Source organism: Camelus bactrianus, chromosome 24 (assembly GCF_048773025.1).
Source record: "Camelus bactrianus isolate YW-2024 breed Bactrian camel chromosome 24, ASM4877302v1, whole genome shotgun sequence".
In the NCBI taxonomy this organism is placed as follows: Eukaryota; Metazoa; Chordata; class Mammalia; order Artiodactyla; family Camelidae; genus Camelus; species Camelus bactrianus.
This window is the reverse complement of record NC_133562.1, coordinates 6170204-6192946: the sequence shown is the minus strand read 5'-3', so window position 1 is coordinate 6192946 and position 22743 is coordinate 6170204. Positions and strand designations below refer to the sequence as shown.

General features: G+C 35.8%; 1 protein-coding gene across 2 annotated transcripts in view; it reads right to left on the bottom strand.

Annotated features, from left to right (window-relative positions):
- METTL4 (methyltransferase 4, N6-adenosine) overlaps positions 1–22743 on the bottom strand; it is an 89789-nt gene that overhangs the window by 40425 nt on the left and 26621 nt on the right. The window contains exons 7-9 of one of the 2 annotated variants that reach the window (XM_010958074.3): positions 20605–20711; positions 20124–20215; positions 13397–14875 (exon numbers count right to left, since the gene is read on the bottom strand). In XM_010958074.3, the coding sequence (XP_010956376.1) occupies positions 14730–14875; positions 20124–20215; positions 20605–20711 (345 nt within the window). In that variant the 3' untranslated portion in view covers positions 13397–14729. Of the gene's footprint in view, positions 1–13396; positions 14876–20123; positions 20216–20604; positions 20712–22743 lie in introns of those variants that run through there. The other variant, XM_045518894.2, reaches the window with a different exon arrangement.

Here is a 22743-nt window from a genome sequence, read left to right as displayed (position 1 = left end):
AGGGCAGAGGATAGAGGGAGAAATAGGAAGAGGATAATGTTCCTATCCCATTAATTGTTTCACTCAGGCAAGAAGTTATGATACCAACTGCGTATCTGGTTATAATTTTCCTTTACCATTTATCGGCTTACTTCATAAATGCTCTCTCTTCCCTCCATTCACCTTCAACTTTAAGACAAACATTGGCAATCTAGCATTAAACATATATTTATTGAGTTTCTACCATGGAATAAAGGACTGTGCTAAGAGCCAAAGATCCAGAAAGGAATAGTCAAGAGGAAGGAGAAAATCATATGGGCTCAGCTGTCCTATTGTATTTAACAGAATAGGACAACCTTGAGACATGTTGTATACAAGCATAATCAAAATGCTTGACACTTTTTTAACCTAAGCTTTTTTTCTCATTTTCTTTTTTTTATGTTTGTTCACTTGCTAAATCTCAATAATGCCAAGAAAGGAAACATATATTTCATTTAATTAAAAGCTTTCAGAGCTGAACTTGCTATAGAACACTGTACCCTCAGAGACAATGAACCATCCTTCCCATCAACAGGTTTAAAATCATAGTGTGATCTACTAACAAAAATATTATGTTCCTTAATCTTAACAAATGGAAAGGCTGACAAAATCTCTCAAATCCGTGATTCCTCCATTAATTGCCTAACTTCATCATAGATCCATGAAAGCATATTCCTGGTCCTAAGCCCTTGAGACCTCTCCTATTCAGGTGATCTTGGACGGACCATGTGTAAATGTAAAGACTACTTGCCAGGGCTAGAATCACACTCTCCATTCATCCTCTCTACTCTACCCTAGTGCATTCTATGCTTTTCAATGGTGAAAGTGAAAGGGGAGGGAGCCCTGGGCCCTTCTACCAGCCTTACCACAGAGAAGAGAAGGTCAATGAAAAGGCAGGCAAGAAAAAGGGAGATGAAGACATCCAAAACAGATGACCACCCCCCAAAAAGTCATGTGGAAAAAAGCACTGTTAACCTCCTACTTCCCTCTGAAGCCGTCCCCTTTATGCCAAGATCCACCACCTAGTCTGGTTGTATGCACCTGAGGACTCCGTTAAAGATCTGAGTTACTTTTCCCTAGAAGAGAGGGAGGAGCAAACCTGAGTTCCTTCAGCCCACACAGAATACAGAGTGAGCCTCTACATTACCAATTTTACTTCAATCACATTTTCTTTTACAAAGATCATTCCTGAATTTGTCAAAATGATAAATCCATTCACAAAGGAGGAAGTTTAAATGGCTATTTTTTAAAATCTGCATGCAAAATTGATTTGGACCTGCCCATATTGGCTATGTCCATTAAGCTCTTCATTTTAGTTTCATTTTTAGTGAATTAAGAGAATGTAAACGTCTCCTTATCAAATGGCCTGAATACCTTTCAAACTCAACTTCAATGAGTTGAGTTGGGTCAAAATACATGTAAAGATTAGCCTTTGGAGAATAATTGCTACCAAGATGATACCAGCAGAAAGAAAACTCCATAGGCAATCCTATTGAAACCACACTTTATCAGAGCTAGAAGGAACCTTGGATTTCGATTCCAGTGCTTTGCAAAGTGTGCCATGCTATAGTGAAGGAGCTTGGGAATTACTGAGAGATAAAGGGATGGTTTAGTGCACAGGACTTTGTTGTCCTTTCTCATCCCACCCCTAACTTTCACCTCTATCTTTCCTATGAGGTTGCTACTCAGTTTTTTTTTTTTTTTCTTTTAAGAAAAGAGTCTCATTGCTAAACATAAATTTGAAAACCAATAGACTTCCCAATTTACAGGTAAAGAAAGGTCCAGGGAGATAATCTGCTCAAGCTGCTTATGGCATAGCCAGTTCAGAACACAAGTCTTCCCATTCCATGATACTATACTGCCTCCTCTCCAAAAACACCTTAACAGAACCGATTATACAGAGACAGAGAGATGTGCACACTTAACATATCTTTCCTAACTCAAATTTTTTTTTAACAAAATACTACATGTGAAAAAAATCAAACTGAAAGTCTGGTCTAATAAAGAAGCCATCAGCCACATATGGCTTCTTAAATTTAATTTTTACTTAATTAAAATGAAATGAAACGAATATTCCAGTTTCTCAGTCTACTAGCCATATTTCAAGCAATAAAGGGCTGCATATGACTACTATGTTGACTGCACATATATAAAACAGTTCCACCACTGCAGAAAGTTCTATAGGAAAGTAATGGTGTAGACAAGATCTCATCACTGCCCAAACAAAACAGCACTTAATTCATGTTCATAAATGCCACCAAGAGATAATAATCACTTCAATTCAGTACCATAATCCCTTTCAAAGAAGAGGGCAAGACGCACATTTCACTTCACACTTTTTTTTATTTAGCTGAAAGTTCAAATGTATGTAACACATAAAATTTGTAATTTATCCTGTCACAAAGGAACAGAGTCAGTCATGTTCAAGGAGAAAGTTTATACAAGGGAAAATTATTGTTCAACTCTTATTGTTAATATCTTTCCTAATATAATTTTCATATGAAGCAATAAAAAATGAAAACATTGTCAGGTTCTTTTTAATAAGGTTAGGGGAGAATCTAGGAACTCTATATTGATACTTTAAATTTATTACTAAACATTCTCCACAAGATCAATTCATAAAGTAGAATTGTTTTCTTAAAATTTAAGAGGAAATTCCTAGGGTAAGATATATTTGAAGATTACATACCTTTTGGATAATACTCTAAAGGACCATAAAACATTTCGGAAAATATTACTACCATTAAAAATATTTCAGTTCAATGTTGGACCTGGTCCCAAGATGAGTCAAATTGCTTCAGAAATCTTTGGGAGAATAGTAAAAGAAAAATTAGTTCTTTTAGAGTCAAAGGCATCTTACAATGAAAAAGAAGGACTCAAGATAAAAATGATGTTAAAAACAGAAAGACGGGGAGCTGGGAATTTTACAGCAAGTCCTCATTTCCTGACATTAATAAGAAATATTACTTAACAGAATAGGGAGCCCAGGAATAAACTCATGCATATATGGCTAATTAACTTACGACAAAGGAACAAAGAATATACAATGGGAAAATATAGTCTTTTTAATAGTGTTAGGAAAACTAGAAAGCCACATGGAAAAGAATGAAACTGGACCCCTCTCTTACATCATACACAAAAATCAACTCAAAATGAATTAAAGACTTGAATGTAAGACCTAAAACAATAAAACTCCCAGAAGAAAGCAGAGGGGGTAAGTTCCTTGACAATGGTCTTGGCAATGATTTTTTTAACATGACACCAAAAGCAAAGGCAACAAAAGCAAAAATAAACAAAAAGGGACCACATTAAACTAAAAAACTTCTGCACAGCAAAGGAACCATCAACAAAGTGAAAAGGCAGCCTAGGGAATGGGAGAAAATACTTCCAAACCACATCTCTGATAATGGGTTAATAACTGAAATACACAAGGAACTCATATAACTAATAGCCAAAAAACAAATAATCCAATTTAAAACCAGGCAAAGAACCTGAACTGACCAAAGAAAACCTACAAATGGGCATAGGTATATGGAAAGGTGCTCAACATCACTAGTCATCAGGGAAATCCAAACCAAAACCACAATGAGATATCACCTCACACGTGTTAGGATGCTTATTACCAAAAAGCTAAGAGAACAAATGCTGGCAAGATGTGGATAAAAGGGAACCCTTGTACACTGCTGGTGGGAACGTAAACTGGTACAAAGACAGTATGGAGTTTCCTCTAGAAATTAAAACTAGAACTACCATATGATCTAGCAATCCCACTCTAGGTATATATGCAAAGGAAGTGAAATCAATCTCTCGAAGAAACATCTGTACTCCCATGTTCACTGTAGCATTATTCACAAAAGCAAGGGTACATAAACAGCCTAAATATACACCGATGAATGAATGGATAAAGAAAATGTTTTATTTATATGTATATATATATGGTATACATATATATATCTCACAGAAAGACAAATACTGCATGGTATCACTTATATGTGGAATCAAAAAAAAAAAAATGCAACACATAGAAACAAAATAAAATGGTGGTGGCCAGAGTCCGGGGAGTGAGGAAAATAGGGAAAGGCTAGTAAAGGGTACAGATTTTCAGCCATAAGATAAATAAGGTCTGAGGATCTAAGGTATAAATGGTAACTATATTTGATAATACTGTATTATATGATTGAAATTTGCCTTTAATGTTTCCATCTATCTAAAGCACTCCAAAAAAGCCCATTCAGATTACATGGCAAATAAGAAAGACTAATAAACCACAAAATGCAATAGCTAAAGTACTCACAGAAAATGAGAAAATGAATAAAGTTTGAAAATTACTTACAGATGTCATGGAGATAAAATAATCTTTTGTAATTAAAGCTACATTTTTGGAACTTCATGTAGTACAATTAGAATTATAGTCTACAGATACTCTGGATACTCAGAGTTAACATTTTATCAACCCTTAAATAATGTCTCTTACTGCAGCTTAAAAGAAAACTAACTGAATTATTTTATTCACCTGTCTCTCTCATCTGGACAGATGATACTTCCAACTCTCAATGGTCTCAAGAAATGTACCATATTTCTCAAGATTCTAAATTAATGATATCTGTAGGTTGGCATTTCAATGACAGCACATACCATCTCACTCTAGAGAAAAACAGGTACATGCTGATTCATTTCCATATGTGTAACCAGAAAGCACTAAAACTTGTGCTAAAAACAGCATATTCTGGCATTACTTAGAGCAACTGGCATAATGGGTGGGAAGAGCTGTGGATAATGGACATTAAATGGTTTATAATCCTGCCTACTTGCCTTTGAGTCCTAGTTTTGCCACTTACTAGCTGTGCGACCTTGGGTATATACTTAATATCCTTGGGTCTCCTTTCATCATTTGTAGAATAGCAATGAAAATAACTCACACAGGAATGTTCATATAAACTTTATTTATAATAGCCCCAGACTATAAAAAACACAAAAGTCCACCGACAGAATTATAGTAGGGAAATTCCAGGAATGACCCCCAATGACCCACATCCTAGTATAATCCCCTCCTCTGTGTGACTGTAACCTGCGAATATGATTATGTTTCCTTGTATGCAAAATGGAGATTCTCCAGGTGAACCAATCTAAACACACAACCTTTTAAAAGCTGTTTTCTCTGGCTGATAGCAGAAGGTAAAATCAGTGAGATTAGAAACACAAGGATCTGACACACTTCTTCAGCTCTGAAGATGGAGGGGGTGCAGTCTCTACTGAGAACCACCCCTGCTGTCAGCCAGCAGGGGAACAGGGACTTCAGTCCTACAACCACATGGAACTGAAGTTTGCCAACAATATGAGTAAGCTTGGAAGCAGTTTATTCCCTAGAGCACAAGAGTCCAGCTTGATCAATTCCTTGCTTTTGGCCTTGTGAGATTCTATGCAAAGAATCCAGACTAGTCTGCTTGGAATTCTTACCTACAAATTTGTGAAATTTTTTTTAAATGGTGTTGTTTAAAACTACTATGTAGTAATTTGCTATATAACAATAGAAAACTGATACATACTTTGGTACCTGGAAGTGGGGTGCTGTGATAACATATACCTAAAATGTGACTTTGAAATTGGGTACTGGGCAGAGACTGGAAGATTCTGAGGAGCAGGATGGAAGTCTTGAACAGACTGTTAGTAGAAACATGGACTTTAAAGACACTGCTGATGAGGACTCAGAACTGAGAGGAATTCAGAGGAACATGCCACTGGAAACTAGATGAAAGGAAATCCTTGTTACGTAGAGGCAGAATACTTAGCAAAATTATATCCTGCAGTTATATAGAAGAAAGGAGAATTCAAAAGTGACGAACTTAAATATTTAGCTGAGGGGATTTCCAAGCCAGGGCTGAAGGTTCTCCCTGGTTTCTTCTTGCTGCTTATAGTAAAATACAGGAGGAGATAAATTGAGGAAGCAACTGCTAAGGAATCAGGACTTGCTAATTTGGAAAATTCCTGGCCTATTCAGATGGCAAGAGATAATAAAAGTAAGAGATTGCTTCTGGAATCAAGGCTAAAGAACAGTTTGGTGAAACCTTGGAAAGATGAAAGGGTCAGAGTATTCAGCCACACAAAAGATCCTTCCAAGTGATTTAAGCATGTTCCTAACAGATCTCTCAATCAATCAAGAGGACCCCCGAGGAAGTTTGAGAGCCTTGGCTCTCAGCCATCTCAGCAGAAGCCAAAAAACAGACAGCTTTAAAAAAAAAAAAAAAAAAATGTGGATTTGCCTCTAGTCTGTTAGGAGTGAATCAATCCCCTTGAATTCCAAACAAAATCCAAAGAAAGTTTTAGATCAGTAAACACAAAACCAAAGTAAGCTGCAAGGGAGAGAGTATAAAATGAAAAAAAGACTGTCAAATTCCCCAAATTCCACTGATAGGAAGCAAGGTGATAAAAACAACTCAGCTGCTAGTTTTCACAGAAAAGGATGGCTTTCAAAGGATAAAAACAAATGCCTAGAGGGCGGAACCAGAGCTGGGAACCACCCATTTTTATCAGGCCTTGAAGCTCTAATCAAGGAACTCTGCCTGGAGTTTACCTGGCTGGAGTTTTAAACTGCTTTGGACAAGTAAAACCATTATATTTTTCCATTCCCCCTATTTTTTTTAACTAGGAATGTCTATAATTCTTATGCTATGCTTGTCCAACTATTGTGGGAATGTTGAAGGCAGGTCACTTTTTTCTTTAGTTCCACGGGTCCACAGATGGAGAGAAATTTTGCCCAGGACCTGTACTTAATGGAATACACCAGAAGTCTGCTCTAATCTGATTTATGTGATTTAGATGATGCAATTTGGGAGAATTTTGATGAAATTCTGGACTTTGGACTGATGCTGTAATGGCATAATACCATTTTGAAACCTAGATAGGGTGAATGTATTTCACATGTGGGACAGGCATGGCTCATTGGGGGTCAGAGGTTGGGTTGTGGTAGGCAAAATTCTAAGAATGACTCCCAGTGACTCTCATGCTTATATAACCTCCTCCCCTTGAGTTTGGTGGGAACCTGTGAATGTGATGAACTATTACTTCCATGACTATATTACACTATATGACAAACATAAGCATATACACCTGGAGATTATCCAGGTGGGCCCAATCTCATCACAAAAGCCCTTTAAAAGCAGAGAATTTTCTCTAGATGGAAGCACAAGGGAAGTGAGGGAGAGTCAATGGGTAAGTAGGACTCAATGTGCTATTGTGACTTTGAAGATCAAGGGAGCCATGTGCAAGGACCAGAGAGAAGTCTCTAGAAGTTGAGTGGACTCCTAGCCAACAGACAGCAAGGAAACAGAACTAAATTCTGCTATTAACCTGAATGGCCTTGAAAATGGATTCTTCCCTAGAGTTTCCAGATAAGAGTTCAGCCCACCCAACACCTTGTTTTTGGCCTTGTGAGATCCTGAGCAGTGAACCTAGCGGAGACTGCCCAGACTTCTCACCTATAAAACTGTATGGTAAATACAGGTGTTGTTTCAAGCCGTTATGAGTGTGGTAATTTGTAACAGCAGCAATAGAAAACTAATACATGAATACATAAGAGATGGTATGTCCACGCAATTGAATATCACTCAGCAATAAAAAGTAATGAATTACTGACACACACACACTCAGAATGGAAGATCTCAAAATAATTATGCTGAGTGAAGGAAGCTAGACTGAAAAATAGAGTACTTGCTGTATGATTTCATCTACAGACAATTCCAGAAAATGCACACAACTCTATAGTGCAGAAAGCAGATCAGTGATTGCCTGGTGATAGGGTGGGGAGGGGTGGTTAAGGAAGATGGATTATAAGGGGCCATGAGAAAATCTTAGATGACAATCTTGTTTATTATCTTGTTTGTGATGTGGATTCACAGGTGTACACATAAGTCAAAGCTCATTAACCTATAAGCTATAAATACATGCAATTTATTTACATTAATTACACCTCAATGCAACTGTAAAAAAATTAAAAAATAAGCCTCCTAGACAACTGTAGAAAAAAATGCCCAAATAAACATTTTCAGAAGGCACAAAATGAAGAGCAGATTTAAAAAAAAAAACAACCCTATTAATTTAGCCTCTAGTTCTGCTAAACTGATTAAAAAAAAGTGTGCACTATTATCTTCTGTATTCCAAGAAAAAAAAATTTTTAGGCTTACAATCTAGAAAGAACAAAATGCTTCCCTTGTAACTCTTCTGAACCTGCACATTTTAGCTGCCTACTGTCTAGTAACATCATTACAGCCACTACCTAGAGTAAGAAAATAAATCAAAATTTAATCACGACATGGTTCATGCTCTCCATTTCTCATATTGCTTAGTGATCTCTAAGTGATCTGCTTCTCTAAACTTGTGCATCACTTCCACTGTTTCGCAGCGTAGTGTTTGTACACTGTGGTTTGTTACGCTCTAATGGCTTCTTGCAAGAGTCCTCTCTATTAAATTGAACTCAAAAGATACTTGGAAGCCAAGGGTCAGTTCATTCATTCATTAAATAATGGCAGTTCCAGCTATGCTGGTAAGAGAAACATAAATTAAAATTTGTCCTACCTCCCATAATCTATTGAGAAGATGTAAAGTCTAAAGTGAGCCACCTACAGAATAAACCATTTCACATGATAAATGTGAGGAAAAACCTATCTAAATAATCCATATATATGAAAAGTGGCTCTAAAAGCAAGAATAAAAGCTTTCTTGCAGGAGATTTTTTTTTAAAAGGTGGATCACAAAATAAGAGGTACTGCCAGGAAGGCTGTAAATAAAGAGAAATGAGCATATATATTGAATACCAGGCCCTATGCTAGGCACTTCCACATATGTTATTTCACTTCATCCTCATTAATAATTCTACAGGGTTCAAAGGTTAGACCTTTTATTCCTCAGAAAAGGAAACAAAACAGGATAAAATAGTTTAAATAATTATTCAAACTCACTTAGAAGCTAAATATCAAGGGTCAATAAAGCCTAGTTTTTTCCTGACAGACGAAGGTCCTTGAGCAAAAGCAGAGTCCCCAGTTCAGGTAATAGTTAGTTTGACTAGCATTTAAGGTTTACAAAGGTAATGATGGGAGAAGCAGCTAAAAATCAAGCTGAATACCATACATTTTCCCTTCAAGATGTTGCCCCAAAATGATTTTAACACTGTAAACGACCATTCATTTGCCTTAGCTGTCACCAAAGGTACCTCCTTGTTGTATTACAGTTATCTGATAATAGGCCAAAGTCTAATCAGAAAAAGTAAATGGAAAAAAGTTTTCTTCAAGCTCCCCACTCCTAGAGATCAATTTGTTTCTATTTGGTCCCTAGAATCTGGACTGATACTGAAAAAACCCGAGTTCCACTCAAGTTCACAGAAGCCCCAGAAGATCTAGGTTAACTTGTAGAAATATTTAGAGGAAAATATTTTGTGGAGTTATCATGTTATTCTGGTATTCTGACTTGCTTTCAAGCTGGAGCAGACTGGTCAACAGAGCCATGAATTTAATTAAGACGCTCTGTGGAGTTTGGGGTTGGTCTATGCATCTGAACACTAACAGCAGATAACTATGGTGCATTAAATAATTTGCACCTGTACTTAACATTAATGTCCCCTTTCTAACAATCTGAACAGCCACCTTCAAGTCCAAGCCTATATCTTGTGGAAGGGCTTCCTTAAAAATGTGAACTTAAAATGACTAATCTAACTGAGGAAAACACAGCTATATGGTAAGTGCGCTAATGGCTTATGTCAAAGGGTTTAGCAGCCCATCTGATTCTGAGCGATTCTGAGTTGCACTCAGGCTATCAGTACAACCAATGTCACTAAAATCGCTAACAAAAAATATTGTGTTACTATGTTAATAACACAAGACTGATGATATCACATACTGAGGAAGGTATGTTTGGATGATTACACATGAACCACTCTAATTTTGCTTCAGGTCCCACAGTGGATCCTCTGATTAGTAGCTGACGAGCCTGTTATTAAGATCTCAAGTTCATCGGCAAACATGGTACAACAGAAAGTGTCTTAATTTAGGACACAGAATAGAATTCATGTCTTGGTTATCACTTATCAGCCATGTCAGTTTGCCTCTATGAACCTGGTCCCTCATTATAACTACAATTTCCTAAGGCTGCTTTGAGGATAAAGTGACATAACTGAAGTAAAAGAACTCTGATAATCAGAAAACTATGCCAACAGTGCCGTGGTGCTTCCCAGGGTGTGGCAGGCCAGTGGTACATGAGTCAAATGAGGTGAATAAGACAGCAACTTTAAGGAAGGAAAAGCCTTTCAAGGTGATTATAATCATCCTCTGAATCACAATCAGTAAAAACCAATGTCTCACTAAAGCTGAATACATAAAAATTCACTAAAAGTATGTCTCTAGAGTAGCAAGCCTGAAAAAGAAAGATTTAGGAACCTAGGGGTTCCTGGTAAGAGTGAGTCTGAGTGGCAGAATTAGGATGACTAGAACAGGACAAGGTAGATAGAGCCTACGGCAAGGGCAGAGCAAAGGCAGCAACTAAAGCAAAGCTCAGACATGAGTCATGTACTAGCCGCTCCATCTTCCTCCAAGACCACTAGTCCACAGTGATGTTGGCTTCCCTCAAATGCTGACATTCAAGAGTAGAAACCTACTACCCACTGGTGCCTTTTAGATCATCTGAAGAAACAAGCCTTATTTACTTATTTTGTACCTTATCAACTGGAAAATGCCTTAGGTGGCTATGGCTGCCTCAGTCAGCTCTGGGCTGCTGTAACAAATTACCACACAGTGGGTGGCTTAAACAACAAACATTTATTTCTCACAGTTCTGGAAGTTGGAAGTCCAGGATCAGGGTGCCAGCATGGTCAAGTTCTTGGTGAGAGCCCTCTTCCTGGTTATATTCTTACATGGCCTTTCCTTGGTGCTTGCATGCAAAGAATGAGATCCTGGGTCTCTTCCTCTTCTTAGAAAGGATTAATATCCTTTATAAGGACAATAATGAGGGCCCTATCTAACCCTAATTGCCTCCTAAAGGCTTCAAATATTTAGAGGTGGTTCCAGATACCATCACATTGAAAGTTAGGGTTTCAGCATATGAATTTTGACACAAACATTCAGTCCATTGCTGTTGTACATAAAGATCAAGTTCCTGACATCTCCAGCAAAGTTTAACAGATCTATTTTAACCCAAAATTAATGTGCCATGTGCCTGAGGTCTCTACAGAGGAAACATCAGAAAGGCCACCAATTAACCACCTGTGGATGTCATCAAACAATGTGAAGTAACTGGCGGCTCAGTCAGCACGGCAGCATGTAATCAAGAGTTGAAGCCCAAAGCCACATGTGCCCTTTGTTTTCATTTTTTTTTAATTACTTGTTTTTAGGCAGGACCACAATAGGAACAAAGGAAGATTTCAAAGATTCCTCACGTATAAAATCAAATGCAGGCTAGGAAATCTGATCTCAAGAACAAGATTGAGAAAATATGATGTTTAGATTAAAAAATTATATGGGCAACATTCAGGTGAATCCCCTGGAGCACACACTGTGATAGACAATCTTTCTGACCTGAAATTAAAAAGTACGCAAGGGGTCCAAACATTTGTTGAGTGCTTACAGTATTCCAAGCACTGTTTTAAGTGCCTTACATGCATTAACTCATTTAATTCTCACAATTCTATGAGCTGAGTATTATTACTGCCCCTGTCTACGGATGGAGAGGCTAAGGCACAGAAACTTACCAGAAATAAAAGCTAATAGCTGAAAAAGTTGAGGTTCAAACCTAGGCAAGTTGTCTTCAGAATGCAGTGACTGCTACAGTGAACTTACTGCCTTAAATACAAAAAAGACCTTGCACCTACAGTGGCCAAGAGAACTAAAAGAAAGTAAGTCAAACCGACTAGACGGTACAAAGGCTGAACAAGAAAGGAAAACGAGTGACAAAAACAATTAAGTTAAAGAGGATCTGCTTCCAAAAGAGTAAATGTTCTGTGATTTTACTCTAATGGACCTTGTGTGAGAGGGTGAAAGAGAGTAGAGAGAAAGAGAATTCCAAGGATGCGATCTTACGAGGCAAGATTCCTCAGTTTCTTGAGTGAGGTCAGCCATTAACCACGTAGAGGTGAAATGGCTGGGAGGCTTTTTGTGTGGGTTGAGCGGAATGCCCAGTGTGACTGCATGGAATTCAGGGTAGGTCCAAATCAAACCACACACTAGTGCTACAGGGAATAGGCTACAACGCAATGATACCACTTCAGAAATCCTTAACCATTTTTTTTGGCTTTCCATGTTCTTATATGAAAGACAGCATGGACTTTGGAGCCTGGGAACTGTGCATTCTAATCCTAGTTTCATTACTTACTACAAGTTTTTGGACAAAATAGTCTCCTTGGCCTCATTTTTTTGACTATTAAATGGAGATATCTCTCAGGGCTGTGTAAGGATTAGAAACAATAAAATGTGTAAAAAGCACAGCAAAAAGTAACACACACTATACTGTATAGCACAGGGAAATATATTCAAGATCTTGTGGTAGCTCATAGCAAAAAAAAAAATGTGACAATGAATATATGTGTGTTCATGTATAACTAAAAAATGGTGCTCTACACCGGAATTTGACACAACATTGTAAAATGACTATTACTCAATTTAAAAATGTCAAAAAAAAATTCTCACACCAACACTAAAATAAATTAATTAATTAATTTTAAAAAAAAAGTAACACATACTATTCAATAAATGTTAGCTCTATCCCTTTGCCTGAGCATTTCCAAGAATCCTAAAAGAACTTATGTGTGTAAAAATAATATGACAGGAAAAAAAAAATCTTCACAAGTTTTAAAGATAGTATAAAAAGCTCTGGATGAAAACATACTATGAAATAAACTGAATAATAAAGTCACTAGGTCAATTGGCTAAACCTTATCAGTAATGAAGTCAAAGTTCAATGTTCTTAGTCTGGCCTTTCTGTTCTTACAAGGTATGTTGTTGCTTTATTTTGCAGAATTATCCTTTGTTCAAAAAAGAGCCCAATAATTAAACAGGTGTTACAAACAAGGCCCAGAGATGTACACCTTAGGAGCAGAATTAAGACTAGAACTTCTGCCTCTTTAATACTAGACTCAGTGAATAAAAACTGTCTTTTTCTCTCTTAATTATCAGTATCTATGATGCAAAAATAAAAGTCCAAAAACTTGGTGAGAATAAAATATTTCCATAAACTACATAAAATCTATAAATACCACAAGCTAAAAAGAGTTTCAAATGAGGTTGTGAGAAGTTCACTTCAAGTTTAACACATTTTTCCTTTTAAATAACAGATTAGAATACCTCCATAAATATAAAGTTATGCCTCTGATACTATCACTCACATGCTCAAAGAACGAACAAACCTCAAAAATAACATTTTTATTTGGCAAAATCAGTAAACAAATTGGCAACCTTGACAGATAATCATTTCAGTCTAACATTTTATTTAGTAGATATCTGTAACAAATCTGTAAATAGTATACTTTTCTCAAAATGCTAAGTGAAAGAAGCCAAACACAGTCTGTTACATATTCTATGGTACCATTTACGAAATTCTAAAAAAGCAAAACTGATGATAGAAAATAAATCATTATTTGCCAAGGGCCAAAGATGGGAGAATGGGACTGACTGCAAAGGGACATATGAGTTTTGGAGGGTGAAGGAAATGTTCTATATCATGATTATGGTGGTAGATAGACAACTGTAAATACGTTTTCAAAACTCACTGAACTCTATGCTGAAAATTGCAGAGTTTTATTATGTAAAAATTATACCTAAAAAAAAATTTTAAAGGTTATATAGAATAAATCAGCATACTTTTCAAAGAACCATTTCAGTAAAAATACTTAGTAAACAAATGTTTATTTGTAGAAAATCTGTAAATAATATAAAAAAAGTTTTCACAATCATAAGCAGTGTTTACTTTCTGACATTATTATAAGAAGTTTTTTCCTTCTAGAAAGACAAGCAAAACTAAAAAGTGCTTGAAAAGTGACCTTGAATGCAATTTTAAAACCCTCCAAAAAATGTTTCATGAATTCAGTACAATGATGCAGTACTTGGCAGGCCTTTGAATATTTTTCCCAGTATGTAACAGTATACTAGAGGTTCTAAATTTGGGCGGTCCAGGGGCCAAGTAGACAATATAAGTGAACTGCATGGGGCAAGTGTTACTGTGGTGGACTGGAGAGTTCATGGCCCTTCCCAAGGGAGCTGCCACCACTGGGTCCCACAGATTGATGCCAGGAAAGAACATAGGCCACGGTGTGAATAGAGTTTCTAATGTTTAAAGAAAGGCCGAAATCTGGTCTTATATGTGAAATTTCTGATTTCTTTAACTGATGATTCAAAAAATCTTCATAACACCAAATGGGCCAAACAAAACACATCCACAGGCAGAATTATGACCTCCGGTCCTCAGTGCATGCTTTCCAAACTTTTTCAATAACAAAGTCTTGCCATTTTTCTAACTGCTTATCTCTTTATTTGTAGTGGGTCCAGAATAATATGGAATACTAGTACAACTGAAGTAAAATTTATCTCAAAATTACATGCAAGCTAGTCACTTCTAGTCATTTTGCTGAAAAACCAAGTCTTGTTTAAATTTCTAAGCATACTGGTTGGTAATAAAAGGAAAAATCAATTAGAATGAAGGGAGGAAAACTAAAGAAAAACACAATTTTAAGAGCATAGTCAGCTTCTAGACTCCAGAGCAATAAAATAATCCATGTGTTGAAATTTGAGAACTTCATTGCCCCAACTAGTCCAACCCGGCTGTAAATTCCGAGCAAACAATTCCAAACATTCCCCCTCTGGCTTGATATAGTCTTTTAGAACCTCTGTCCAAAAAAAAGAGAAAAAACAAAAAAATCATTATTCAGAAAGGAATCAATTTCCCTTAGCAATTAAGAGAAGAAAGGCAGAAATGTTTCCTTAAAAAAAAAAAAAAACAGCAAATTAATTTCAAGGATTTCATCACAGGCTTTACTATTTATAGTTAGAAGTCATCTGAAATAAGCACCCTTGAGACTGAGAACAATACTATCAAAACTTTCAATAGTTCTGATTTATTGGTTTTCATCTGGAGATGAGAAATGAGGATTTTAACACCCACACAGGTGACTTTTCAGTTTTCAATAATGCTGACATACCTCCTGAGTACTGACTTCATTTATTTTTTAATAAATGTAATCCATGAGTAAAAAGAAGTCTATAGGAACAATACAAAGACAACCCACTTTAAAAACTAAGAGAAAATGAAGTCCCTGCAAACATATACTTTAATGTAAGAAATGGAGACAGATAGAAATATTCAGAACACATAATGAACAAATAACTCTACCTCCTCAGCTATAACTTGGTAGTACTGAAAACATTTCTTCACTTCCAAATTATAGACCCTTTTTACCTAAATTTCACCATGTTATTTCCACAGTTACGCATTCCTTATTCAAAGTATTCGTAACTACTGAAAATTGTATTTTGTTGGGGAAAATGGTACCTCATATATATGTTAGCTAAATAGCTGTGACCTAAACTAACAGAAAAGAGAGAATTCCATAATAGTTTTTTTTTTAAAGCACATGCTCAATTGAATGACAAATATTTAAATCAATTTAACCTTGATCATGTTGCTGGTTAGCTATATTTTTTGTATACATATGTTCTGTTACAAGTAAGTGGGTATGAAAATAACAACTCAAGTATAAAAAGTCACTAGGACAGGCAAAATATAGTTCTTAACTGCTATACAAGATTAAGCTTGGAAGAAGTTCATCAAATTCCCTTCAGGGACAATAAGGGTACCTTAGGAATACTCGATATGCATAAGGTTTAAAAGATAATATACGAAAAACTTTATATTTCATAATGTTCTTCAGTTGCTCTCATAGCAAATTAATTGTTCATCTGTCTGAAAGCACTGGTTCTGTTTCTCAAAAATCAAAAGAACTAAAAGTATTCATATCTGTAACTCAACAAAACTCAAACTAGGGCTTTAACAACTAGGAGATGCTGACAAGAGATTTCTCATCTTTTCATGAGTATATAATTAAAATGATACTAAACTTGAAAGAGAAAGATTTCCCCAGAGTCTTAGAGAACAATAAAACTATATCACTTTTCCATTTTTGCCCCATGAATTCAATGCCTTACTGGCCTCAATTAACTTTTGATGTGGTCTAAGGTTATAATGAAGCAAGGTTTTGTGTTTTTGTTTTTGCTTGTTTGTTCAGTTTTTCGGTACAAAGATGTTAGCAACTCTATTTTAGAATTTTAAACTGGAGTCTAAACTGTAGTAAGCCAGTCAAAAATATTTACTATTTCTGAGCACCCATTATAATCAGTGCTATGGGACTTAATAAAGGAAACAGATATCCATGTTTTCTAAGAGTTCACAATCTAACAGAAAAAGATGGCCGGGTACTCAGAGTGGAAAAATACATAAAACCTAAACCCATTTACCACCTCCAACTTTATCAATGTAACACATTTCTGCACAGATTTTTTTCGTTCCCAGTTAAGAAAAGCAGAAAATCAAGCAGTAATGATTTTATGTTAACCACATATGCTTAATTTCAAAACAGAGCAAAAAAGGCAAATTAGTGGAAATATTTTATTCTTACTGATTTTAAATAACAATGTAAAAGAAACTGCAAGATCCTAGAAGTTTTCATCACAAGAAAAAAAATTTTTGTGACTATGTGTCGACTTATTATAATCAGTTTATATATATATATCAAATTATTATGATACACCTGAAACTAATACAATGTTACATGTCAATTATATCTCAATTTTAAAAAGCAAATCAAATGTATAAATTTAAATATGAATATGACATATAGAGAGATAAGTGTGTAACATATGGTATTAGTAAAACATACTTCCAGCCAATGGAAAGGAAGTAATCCATACACAGCCAGTCATTCCCCTTCTGTTCTAGGAGCAAGGGGCATGACTGGGGGAAAAGTGGCTCAAATGTTAGTGCACAGGATCTCATCAAACTATGTTTAACTCTTCAGATACAAACTGTTAGTGAGCAAAGTAGTAAAAATGAGTGGAAATTTCCCTAAGGTAAAATATGAAAAATAAAATTTTCATTCAAATACTCTAATTTCATTATTTTTCTACCTTAAATCTTTAAACTTAAGAATATACACTTTTGTTAGGTTGTAAGTCATAGCTATTGTTGTCTTATCTTTCAATCTATAGGAAGAAATTTCAGCACTTAAAAAGAGTAAATGTACCACTTTGAAATGGAATATGCTGCCAGTTTGGTGTTTTTTACTTTTTGTAGCAGAAATAAGAAATTAAAACTTGTTTAAGAAAAAAAGTTTGGTGTTTGTAGAAGCAAAAGAGAGAACATTTCATTTTGTGAATTTGCATAAAGCAGTTCAAGAACATTTTCATGTAAAAGTTCTAAGCATCATATATAGAAACATGTATTATTCCAAATTCTACAGTTACGATATCAGAGTAAAATATACTGCAGAAATCTGAGAGTTGCTTTCTGATGGCTTTAATTTGTGTGGCTCTGTACCCAAAATACAGGCACTTGCTATCCAGTAACATGAACTCAAAAATAAAGGATTACAAATACTTGTCTACCGGTACTTAATCAAACATAAGAATTACATACACCGAGTCACACAGATTTTTTTCCCCAAAAAGTCTGATTTTTCTTTTCAAATATTCTCAATGCTAAAAATGTGTTTGTGCTGCTCTCTACTGGGAATATGGCAGAACTGCATTTCATAAATACAGGCTCTTATTAGTATTAATAAAAGACTAATTTTAATCACTATTTTACAAAACTTTGTATCTTAAGACTAATCTTTAAACATACTCTATTTCAAAGGAATTGATAAATAGTTTATCATTTGGCAGTGAAAGGTTTTGGGTCTTGGTTTTTGGATGTTTAAAGCCCTAAGACAAGCCCTAAATTAAGCTTTGTATTCACCAAATAATAAAGAAAATTCAAATGAGAGTACAAATTAGATTTCCTCCACTGAGTGTAACTGGTGCCAAACATAGTTTTTTTCTCAAAGAATAGTACAGTTTTACTTTTTATTTAAGTCAAATGTTTAATGCATTAAAGAATCTATGAAAGTCCAAAGTTTAAAGGCAATTATTCACTAAGAATCCCTCTAAGTCAAAGAATGGATCGACAGGTAGACATCTGAATATTTTTCAAGTGAATTAACACTAAGGATTCTTCTGCATAAGCAATTAAGGATAACAGAAATCCTAAGTGCTATCAATAAACATTCTCTTGGGAATTTGAATTCACTTTCCTACGTGTCCTAGCTCATGAACTATCCCACATTCTGCAAAACAATTTGATAGGCTGATGGCCTGTAGTTTTCCTGAGTGGCAGCTTGAAAGTTTGGGGTTTTTTAAGCTAGGACCACCAAATTAATAAAATATATATATATATCCCTAAAGAAAAGATTTTAATAGCAAATTCAGTTTCTCTCAAGGACTTACATTCCTGTATTTTTATTCTTTCACTTGAAAAATTTACCATTTACTGATCTACTATATGCTACAGAATTTCCAGTATAATACAACCAATTCTCACAACTCTGAAAGATTAAATACCATTATTCTTTCTTTAAATGACAACTTTGAGGAAGAAAATTATTAGAGTAACTCACTCAAGTAGAAGAGCCAGGATTCAAACTCATGTTAGTCTATCTGAAAAGCCAAAACTTTCCACTATTCTTTGCTGCTTAGTTTCATTAATGAACATTATGCTAAAGCTTTAAGACTAGTAACAATTGCAAGCTGCAGCAATTACCTTTCCAATGGTTCAGAAAAGCAACACTACCTCAACATAAAACTGAGTGTGTATACCAGGTATCAAGGGAATTCTAACCATCTCTCTGACAGCTATTCAGAGCTCCTAGTTTTAGAACAAGCAACGGATAAAGTACAATAAAGCCCCTAGCAGAACTACAGTCTTCAGATGCGCCATCAGTCTTCATTCTGTTGAGGCCAGTAATAGGGTAACACCTTGGAGAGTAAGGGGAACCTAAGACACGGTATAGGAGGAAAGGCTGACGTAATATAAAACTAGTAACAGTGCTCTGGGTGGTCACGCGGATCTGTCTTCGGCTTCAACCGCGTTTGGACGTTAACAGACCCTTTTTCCAACCTTCGACCATCCTCTAAATTCCTTTCCACTCACAACCTCCGGGACCAACCAATATCGGTTTTTTGTGGTTTGCTGCTCCTCTTTGCAGACCACGATGACCTCCCAGATTCTTGAGAATTATTCCACCGAAGTGGAGGCCGCGGTCAACCACCTGGTCACCCTGCACCAGCGGGCCTCCTACACCTACCTCTCTCTGGGCTTCTGCTTCGGCCGCCACCTCCCGGCTCTGGAGGGCAAAGGCCCTCCTTTCTTTCGCGGGTTGGCCGAGCGCCTCCTGAAGCTGCAAAACCAGCGCTGTGGCAGTGCCCTCCTCCCAGACAAGCCAAAACCGTCCCAAGAGGAATAGGGCAAAGCCCTGGACTCCATGGAAGCTGCCATGGGCCTGGAGAAGAACCTGAAACAGGCCCTTTTGGATCTGCAGGCCTTGGGCTCTGCCCACACAGACTCCCATCTCTGTGCCTTCTTGGGGAGCCACCTGCTAGATGAGGAGGTGAGACGCATCAAGAAGATGGGAGACCACCTGACCGACCTCTACAGGCTGGCCGGCCCCCAGGCGGGGCTGGGCGGGTACCTTTTTGAAAGGCTCACCCCTAAGCAGGAAGAGGCGCCTCCAGAGCTCGCCCGTCTCCATCCCCCTGGCGTCAGGGCCTCTGCCTGAACCCCTCCCTGCTGCACCAGGCAGCTACTTTAACTGTCTGGAGCCCTCTCCCAAGCCATGGACCAAATGGAAACAATAAAGCTTTCTTGTAGCAAAAAAACAAAAAAATAATCTATTCTCTACTTCATAAATTCTGCTATATGATTTTAGAATATTAATTAAAATAACATATCTGGTTTAATTTCCATATGTCTAGACCACTCAAATACTAAATTCAATCCTGTTTACAATTTAACACAACTCATAAGAATTCTGTTTTATAAAAACATACCAGCAAGAGGTGGCTTATGTGAGTGAAGCGTACAGGGCACACTGACAATTAACTTGTGATCTGGAATGCGGAGCTCTTTTACATCTGCATTCCTATTAGAACAGAACAACAAAGTATGTTATATTTTAAACGACAATTTTTTACATATAAGCCACAGTTACCTTTATATATTTTTCACCTTTCAAATAGTATCTGAATTTATAGTAAATTTAAGAATGGAAATAATAATAAAAATCAACAATTTAAGTGTTAAGAAATTTCAGATAACTTCCTTTTCTACAATAATGACTATTACACATTAGATAAAACAAAAGATTATATAAAATTTCGTGTGCCATACTAGTCACACTTCTCTTGTCTGGGCCATTGCCAGATTTTCAAAAACATGAAAATTAAGGGAAACCAATGACCACTGTGTTAATAATTTTAAAAGCCCCCAAATTAATACATGTGTAAGATTTTGAAAAATCATCTTTCCTACCTTAATAGTAAAGCACCTTTCTCTCGAACTCTTCCCAGTATAAGACCTTCATAAGGCTTTTTGTGTGGAGAATCTAATGGGAACACAAACTCTCCAGAACTGGTGATCTGATAAGGAGTCAAAAAAAAAAAAAAAAAAAAGAAGAAGAAGAAGAAGAAGAAACCCATACATCTGTAAATATCCAAGAAAGGGGTTTTTCTCTTACCACTATACAGTTTCCACCATAGAAAATTTATTAAACCTCAAGGCTAGTGCTGTCCAATAAAAATATAATATGAACTACAAATGCAAGCCACATATATAATAAAAATTTTCTAGCAGCAACATTAAAAGTAAAAAGAGTGAATTAAAATTAATTTTAATTATATTTTAATCTACCATCTAAAATATTATCATTTCAATATATAATCAATTCAAAAAATTATTGACCTGTGTCCTATTCTTCCTTCATGTAAGTCTTCTAAACCCAGAAGACTTATATTGTACATTTAGCACCACATCTCAGTTTGGCCTAGCCACATTTCAAGTGCTAAAGAGCTACATATTGCTAGTGACTATCAAAGTGGATAAGTTATAAGGGACTAAAAAAATTTTTTAATATCATTTTATCACCTTGCACACAAAAAAAAAATCTCTATTTTTATTAGAATTTATTCCTAGAAACCATGCCATCATTAATTCATTTATTTGTTCATTCAAATAACATCTACCTATTACTGGCAATGTAACTAAGAAGATTATAATAAAGGATTTTCCTTTATTTATAGGAAATAGTGTCATTAAATACTGTCAGAGCTAAAATTAATGAAAGAAGCTCCAGGATTGATGAGATACACAATACATGATCTAATCTCCTGGCATTATAAATCCAGAAATTCAATTTTATCATTTCACCCCAGAGGGATCAGAATCTCAAAGACTCACTGTAGCTAATCAAACTCAAAACACAATTTATATAAACAATATCAATTCATTAATTATGCACGGAGGTACATATTTCCACTATCGGAATATCTATATCTATTATCTATGGAACACTTTACTTTATATTGAGGCACCAAAAATAAAAAAAAACAAATCAGTACAGTCCTTTTATCACCTCTGGGGCCCATAAGAAACAGCATCTACTCCACACACAGTGCTGTATAAACACTGGCAAATTCTTAATCTTTAGATATCCTTTATACTCAATGCAGATAACTCCTGTTATAACAATATGTGCAGTTACCTAATAAGTGTTTCCTAAGTTTTTGTTTTAAACTACAGTTATATTATACCATTTCTTAAAACTTATTACCACTAGAAATGAATAGCCTTAGTTTTTATGTATTAACATTTTACTGGTTTTGATTTTAGTAAGCACCGTTTTCTGGACTTTGGCCCAGTCTCTGACTAAAATAGCTGTCATAATAGACAGGATGGAATAGAGTTTTATATTCCTGTTATGGTCCGATAGCAAATCAACAAAAGCTAATCCCAAGGTACAACTGTAAAAAGCAAAGACACAACATTAAGCGTTTGTTTTCCAAATTCCATCAAATAGGTGCAAATAAACAATGCACACAACTTTTAGAAGCTATTTCAGTAGACCACAAAGCACATAAAAACAGAACTCTCCTTTGTCTGAAATGTATAAACCATTATTCATTAACATTATATAAGTGTTAAACATTCACTCCATAATAACCTGGTTTATCTTTTTAACAATCTGGAGGGCTTTTGTAGAATTCATCTAAGTAGACAACGTATCTTCAAAAGGATGTCCAATGAACTCTGAACTGATGCCTTACTTTTCTGTTATGTTTGGTATTCTTATACCAACCAGAGTTATTAAAGATCATTCAGGCAATCCCAGAGCTGGAATCATTTCTTTCAAAAATAGGCACTGAGGAACTAAGTTAAGATTTAAAGTATAAAGAGCCTTGCTTGCAGAATTTCTCCACCTCTTCCACACTAGGTTTCTTTGCTATTCTCCCTCCCATCCCCAGCAACATAAGAAAAAAAAAGAAAGAAGAAAAGAAGTCACAAAGGGTAGCTGAAATTGTGAATGAGTAAAGAGGAAGAAGATGAACAGTAAGCAAATTTCTATGTTTAGTGATGGACAAATTTAGTGATGGACAAATTTTGTTTGTTGTTTTT